This window comes from Amphiura filiformis, chromosome 12, assembly GCF_039555335.1.
Source record: "Amphiura filiformis chromosome 12, Afil_fr2py, whole genome shotgun sequence".
NCBI classification, from domain to species: Eukaryota; Metazoa; Echinodermata; class Ophiuroidea; order Amphilepidida; family Amphiuridae; genus Amphiura; species Amphiura filiformis.
Window position 1 is genome coordinate 64,020,928 of NC_092639.1, and position 7,626 is coordinate 64,028,553.

Consider the following 7,626-nt stretch of genomic DNA (forward strand, 5'->3'; position numbering starts at 1 on the left):
GCCCATATATTCCCTCGTATCAAGGATTCCACCCACCAAGTTTGAGCCCGATAGGACAAAGTTTGAAATCCATGACCTTTGACCTTTGACCTCGGATGACCTCCATATGTTTTTCATGCTCCCCTCATACGAAGGTTTCGACCCACCAAGTTTGAGCCCGATCGGGCAAAGTTTGAAATTTGACCCCTCCGTAATGACCTTTGACCTCGGTTGACCTCAATTTTATTTCGTGCATTATAGTCCCCTCCTATCAAGGATTCTACCCACCAAGTTTGGGCCCCATCGGACAAAGTTTGAAATGCTGACCTTTGACCTTGACCTCCGATGACCTTCAAAACCACATGGCCAACATGCTTTTCCCAATACCTATCTATATCCCAAATTTCAGCACGATGCGTCGAAGTGCGGCGAAACGCATAGCCGGACAGACAGACAGACAGATAGATAGATAGATAGATAGATAGATAGATAGACAGATAGAGACCGCTTATTATTTTATTAGTATAGATTATTATGGACATCCACCATAACAGTCATCCACCATAACGTCACACAGGGCATACAAAGTCAACATTGACACTCATCAAACGCAGGTTTTGATCCTGTTTACAACTGTTGATTTGTTTACATTAACCTCATTTAAAATCCCTTTAAAAATCCCTTTAAACATTAATGCTGACCAGTTTTTTCTCTCTGGAACGAGGATGTATCTTCTAGCTTCTTCTAGCTCCGCGTACTAATGAAAAGCTCTGATATGATTAGTCAATTTAGCTCCGCGAAGCGAAAATTAAGCCACTATAATTTTATGGCGGTTGCGGTCGGCCATAGACGCGTTCATTTGGTGCAGTTTTGGTGCATTTAATTTTCGAACTATTTGTCTAAATTAAGTTCACCTGATAAACTATGTTAATTAATTTATATTTTTACATGTTTGCTTAGGTCTATAATAATCCTTGCCCAAATCTATGATTATGAATTTAGACACATTCATGACTGCAAAAAATGGGAAGAGGAAGTCATTCCATAATTTTATTACCCTAACTAAATTTTGATAGTCCTAAGTCTACCTTTAATGAACTAGCTATACAGAACTTATGCACGGGTCATTGGTTTATTGGAATAATACAAAGACAAATAATTATTCACGTTTTTCCCCGTGAACTAAGTACCCATGGAAACCTTTGAAAAACCAATGTATACATAATATAAATTCTGGTGATATAAATCATTCACTGTCAGCAATTGAGATACACTTGAGTCCGAATGAGACCAACTTCCAAGCTCAAAAACAGATTATCAAACCAGGCTGAAAAGCCTTACATAGGCCTTAAAATCCAGTATCTACCAGGGTGCATCCCCCAGGTCTCTAACAAACCAACTTTTTAGCTTCATTTTATGGTCCTATAACACATTCAGGATTTTAACAAAAAATATGTCCCGGCACTCCTGCCATATTCAAGGTTAAAGGTCAACACAGTGGTCAAATTTCAAAGTTGCTCAAATCTGGTTAACAAGCACACCAAATTATTCCCCTCAATTCCAAAGTTGAGTCCCCCCGGGATAATAATTTATTTCATATATAGCGAATTACAATATAACATCTTAAAGTGCTTTACGATAAACATGATAATAACATACAAATTTATACAGAGAAAACAAATATATAATAATTATACACTGGTTAAAACTATGCACATATCAAATCAATTAAGATTAAGGTAAAGCTTAAGTAAAAAAATACAACAAAATTACACAGAAAAAAGCAGTATCGAAACGCAGGGAACCAAACGGGAGCAAAGACAATTAAAAATCGAAAAGCAACGCAAGTTTATAAATAAAGACTAAAAGGCTCCTTTGAATCATTAGAAGCAATTTTGAACAAATGTGTTTTGAGCTGACTTTTGAAGTGTGCAAGAGATGAAGATGATTTAATGTGAACTGGCAGTTTGTTGTACAGAAGGGGCGCAGCATTACAGAAAGCCCGCTCGCCATAAAATTGAGTTTTACCTCTTGCTGGTAGACGGAGAAGGTTTTGTGATGCAGAGCTTAGAGATCAGCCAGGATTGTATGTGATTAAAAGATCGGCAATAAGATGGAGAAAGACCATTTAAAGCTTTAACAGTGATAAGCAATATCTTGAACTCAATATGGTGCACAACAGGGAGCCAGTGAAGATCGAAAAGCACTGGCGTATTGTGATCGCGATATTTGGCTCTTGACAACAAGCAACAATCTAGCCGCAGAATTTTGTATACGCTGCAGCTTAGCAATTTCACACTGAGGAAGGCCAAATATAAGATTATTGCAGCAATCCAATCGCGAAGACACAATTGCGTTTTGGTCAAGATATTTGCGAATCTTACCGATTCTATAAATGGCGAAGGAGGAAGCCTTAGACACATTTTTAAGGTGAACTTTCGTATCAAGGCTCCCATCAATGATGACCACACCAAGATCACGCGCTGCTTTTGATGCACTAATGGCTGAGTCTCCAATGGTAAGAGGATATCAGATCAGTAATAACATATAGATTATGTGTGAGCTACCGCTTTGTCTAAGAACTAAACAAAATTTTTGTACATACAAGGCTTAAGGTTAGCAACTATTTTAAACTGTTGTGATTTGGTAGTTCACATCATCTTGCGAAATGTAGTGACCTTTGGCAAAAATTGCATTGATCATTTCATAGCGAGTGTGTAGAAGAATTCATATATCACAGATATACTTATGTAGGTCCTGTGGTTCTTGAGTTATGTTGTAAAGAGGGCTGAAACAACAACTCTTTTGTAAAATGTGCATAATTCATTAACAAAATAAGTTTTCAAAGTATATGATTTGTAGAATGAACTTTTGCAAAACTTCAAAGTGTTATTTTTCCATAATATATTGATTTAGATAATGAAAATCGATTTTTTCGGCTGCTTCGACCAACAATACCTTGTCTACCCTTAAATAGTTTTACTGATATAATAAAATTCCCTTTAAAAGGGAAAGCCAGCCTCAATGTAGAAGAGGTCTTGTAATTAGTTTTGGTCAATGTGAAAGGCATTTTTAGGATCACGCTTACATCCATGGGATTGTTACATGCCAGTCCACCAAACCATCAACGATGAGAACACTGAAATAGCAGAGAATCTAATCTAATCTCAGGTCAACTCTTTAATTCATTACTCCAAATTGTTCTGGTCTGTTTTTTTGTTTGTTGTTGTTTTTTTTTTTGTTTTTTGTTTTTTTTTTGTCTTTTCAGCTTTTTACCCATGATATCTCAATTTCCAATTTTGTAATACCAGAACTTACGAACTCAATATCTTCGCTTAGGAATGTCCGATTTCACTGCTTTCGATATATGCCTACCACGTCACAAATACACTGCCTGTTTGAGTTAACTTACATGTACATTTTATTTAAAAATAACTTGATATTAATTCGCAATGTATAGTTTAAGCCTACTATAGGCCTATTATAATAGATAGTGGCCAGCACATTTATAAAGGACTGATTACTCACTACAATCTTCACTCTTAAACTGTGTTTTTCTGAATGTGATGATCATGTTGATTGCTAGTCGGAAACTCCTGCGAAGCTATGGGCATGGCATCTTACCTACTCCATTCTATAAGTATAACAATCTGCTAGTGCCTTGTGTGTTTTCTCTTCAATCATTTTGTTGAATGTAATTTTATGAATCAAATAAAAAAGATAAAAAGTGACTTCACATAAGTTATGTGTCATTTTATTTATAATAAAGAAGTTATTAAATTAATAAAGTAAGACAATTTATTTATCTATAAGTGCATGTCAAATGGGGTACATTGTTCAATACTATAGGCCTACATGCATAAATTATGCCCATATTATAGCTAGACCCTAAAAACTTTATTTTGCATCGGATTTTCCCCGTTGAAAAGACAAAACTGATGTTTATGATAGCAACCATTTCATCAATAACATTTCGAGTCATTTTTATCCATAAAATGACACAGGATATGATAGATAACTACTTTCACATCAATATGGTCCATATGATCACAGATTGTTGAGAATCTGTGATATGATGAAGATTTTGATTCTATACGCTGGCGAAGTTACGTAATTAATCGGATTAATTACCATAGCAATAGGTGAAAACAATTTTGAACATATCGCGCTGCACTACAAGCAGGTTACACTCATCACCTGTGTATGTCTGCAATCATAGATTGAATACAATACAAGTCTTTTCAAAGATACTAATCTTACAGGTGCAAGTAATCAGCATGATATGGTTCAATGAAGAGGTACCGCGTGAACGTATCAGTGCAGCGCGGTATATTCAAAAATTGTTTTCACCTATTGCTATGGTAGTTAATCCGATTATTACGTAACTTCGCCAGCGTATAGATCTGTTATCAACATGATATCACGCTGTTCAGTGGTCAAGGAGTAAGGACCCCCGGTCAAGGACACTGCTATGACATCATAGGTGATGGATGTAATTTTCTTCTGCTGACCATATGATGCTGTATATTAACTATTATTTTTACATTTAGGCCTATACCTAGAACCATATAAAGTCATAATTAGTTCAAACATAACTTTGGTAATACTCACTTGTTTTCATTCGTTGAAACGGCAAAACATACTTACTTTTCCTTACAAATTGAATAACAATAATTTTAAAACATTTCACCTCAAAAAGTAAAATAAAATAATTCTTATCAACACCAATAAAGTTAATCTCTTGAGCATACAAACCCAATCTCAGAAATAGATACCAGCCCACCGTATGGGCTGGCGAAAAAGCAATCCAATTTGAAGGGAAACTTTTGTGGCAACATTTCACAATTCTGGTTTTCACAAAAGAGCTACTTCCTTGTTTGTATAATATTATCATTATTATTTCTTCTTTGAACCATACACATGTAAATATAATTATTGCATATTGGTATGCACGTCTTGACTTCCAGCTTCCCCGTGTGTGACTAATTCAATTAAAATTTGTACATAATATTGTCGCTAATTTCAATACCAAAACACCCGGTGGGTTCCCTTTTTAGGGCTGATATAGTCATTGTTTAGGACATTTTCACATGACTTTTAGTTTATAGTTATTTTAAATTCATTAAAACCCCGTTTTTCTACTTCACCAGCCTGCCTAGCGACATAGGCCTAGTACTAGTTTCTTTAATGTTTATTGGGTTCAGGGCCGGATTTACCATTGGGACAGATGGGGCCAAGCCCAGGGCCTCCAAGTTTTTGGGGCCACCAAAATGAAGGTATTCTCTTTTTGATTGTTAATATTGAAATACTTGACTTCAGTGAATAGATTCATCAGGTTTGTACTTTAAATCAAATTAGTATTTTTGCTTGTCAAAACCAGTAAGTTTTTACTTACTAATATTTCGTCCATCTCGTCGGAGGACTTCATCAGATGTGAGCATCTGATCCACTTTCCCGGGAAACTGGCTTCCGGTTTTGAGTAGTCTTACTTCCAGTCTTCAAAAGTGGGTCAAATACGTGACTTAGGAAATAAGTGCCCTCCTCTCTGTTCATGGTCTTTGTCCCCCTCTTTCTGATCTCCATCGCTTCTCGTACTTCTCTAGACTTTCTGACATGTTCCTTGCCAAGTATCTTGGAATCCTCCCAATTGACGACATGATTTGCCCTTGCGACATGGTCGGATATGGCCGACTTTGTTTGCTCTTGCTCGGATGCCCTACGTTCTGACCGTGTGAACTTGTTCTCGTTGGCTTTCTTGACTTCCGCTTGGTGTTCCGCGAGCCTAATCCCAAACAGACGAGACGTCTCGCCAACATAACTGAGATCGCAATTTTGGCAGCCGATCTCGTAAATGCAATTGCCTGTTTTCAGCTTGTCTCTTTTGTCTTTGGGGTGGACCAGGATTTTTTTGAGGGTTTGATGTGGTTTCATAGCGGTGTCGACTTTGTGCTTTTTGAAAATTCTTTGAACTCGTTCAGAAATTCCATTCACATAAGGGAGCACTACCATACCCTTGCTTTTGTCCTCATTCTTTTGATCTTTCTTTTCGCTAGCTTTTGCAACTGTTTTTGCTTTTTGTTGCATTTTTGCTTTCACTTGGTCCACTGCCCATTTAGGATAGCCACAGTTTTTCAGGGCTCCACGCACATGTTTCTCTTCATTCGCTCTATCCGCTTCATCCGTGACCACGCTGTACATGCGATCAAACAAAGTTCGGATTACACCCATTTTCTGATGGAGGGGGTGTTCTGACTTAAAACTGAGATATTGGTCAGTGTGGGTTGGTTTCCTGTATACCAGGAGCTTTACCGAACCGTCGGGTTTTCGGACTATTAGCGTGTCGAGGAATGGTATTTTGCCTTCTTTCTCTTCTTCATAGGTAAATTTTATACTGTCTGTTTTGTCGACTATGTTGAGATGATCGGTTAGGTTTTGCACTTGACCAGCTTTTATTATTTCTAGCACATCATCCACATAACGGCGCCAATACCGTGGCTTACAATCAATGGGGGCAGTCGCGATTGCTTGCTGTTCCAAAAATTCCATAAAGAAATTTGCAATGATGGGGCTGACTGGGCTGCCCATCGCGGCGCCAAACCGTTGCCTATATATGGCACCTCTGAATTCAAAATAGGTGGTGGTCAATATAAATTATAAGGAGTTCAATGATGTCTTCAACTTTGAGTTTGGTGCGCAATTTTAGATCTTTGTCCTCTATCAGTCTTTTCTTGACTACATCTAGGGCCTCCTTTATTGGCGTGTTTGTGAACAAGGATACCACGTCATGCGAGTTGAAAATTTCATTGTCCTCAATACACACTCCACTAAGGTCCTCCGCTAATTCTTTCGAATTTTTAACATGGTGTTCTGTGGTACCGATCAAAGGATTGAGCAAATCGGCAAGGGCTTTGGATGTCTCATAGCCGAGGGAGTCTGTATAATCGACGATTGGTCGTATTGGGTTACCTTGTTTGTGGATTTTTGTGGTACAATAGAGACGTGGTGTATTTGCCGTGGTAGGGTACAGAAGCTTATATTGTTTCTCATCAATTTTGTTCTCTTTCTTAAGTCTAGCGAGGATGGAAGTTAACTTTCGCTTATACTTTAGGGTAGGTTCAGCTTTCAGTTTTTCATAAGTTCTTTCGTCTTTCAGCATATCATGAACCTTTTCTTCATAATCTACTTTGTCTAAGACTACAGTTGACCTACCCTTGTCTGCGCCCATAATCAAGATCGAGTCATTTTTCTTGAGGGAATTGATGGCTAACCTCTCCTCTTTCGTGATGTTAGACTGAGGGGGCTTCGCATTTCTAAGTACACCTACTACTGGAATGGAATTTCTGAACGAGTTCAAAGAATTTTCAAAAAGCACAAAGTCGACACCGCTATGAAACCACATCAAACCCTCAAAAAAATCCTGGTCCACCCCAAAGACAAAAGAGACAAGCTGAAAACAGGCAATTGCATTTACGAGATCGGCTGCCAAAATTGCGATCTCAGTTATGTTGGCGAGACGTCTCGTCTGTTTGGGATTAGGCTCGCGGAACACCAAGCGGAAGTCAAGAAAGCCAACGAGAAAAAGTTCACACGGTCAGAACGTAGGGCATCCGAGCAAGAGCAAACAAAGTCAGCCATATCCGACCATGT

At 38.0% G+C, this 7,626-nt stretch overlaps 2 protein-coding genes across 2 annotated transcripts; both read right to left on the minus strand.

Annotated features, from left to right (window-relative positions):
- Positions 1–987: 987 nt before the first annotated feature.
- LOC140167016 (uncharacterized) lies at positions 988–6,564 on the minus strand. Its single transcript, XM_072190495.1, has 2 exons — positions 5,575–6,564; positions 988–993 (listed from the first exon to the last, which is right to left on the minus strand). Exons 1-2 carry the CDS (start codon positions 6,562–6,564, stop codon positions 988–990), a joined length of 996 nt encoding a protein of 331 aa, XP_072046596.1.
- A 40-nt stretch (positions 6,565–6,604) lies between these two features.
- On the minus strand, positions 6,605–7,204 carry LOC140167017 (uncharacterized). The gene has a single exon (XM_072190496.1). It carries the CDS (start codon positions 7,202–7,204, stop codon positions 6,605–6,607), a length of 600 nt encoding a protein of 199 aa, XP_072046597.1.
- Positions 7,205–7,626: the final 422 nt, after the last annotated feature.

Excerpts from the sequence above, each read along its gene's own strand:
- LOC140167016 (XM_072190495.1), bottom strand. The coding sequence starts at position 6,564 with ATGGGCAGCCCAGTCAGCCCCATCATTGCAAATTTCTTTATGGAATTT.
- LOC140167017 (XM_072190496.1), bottom strand. The coding sequence starts at position 7,204 with ATGGGCGCAGACAAGGGTAGGTCAACTGTAGTCTTAGACAAAGTAGAT.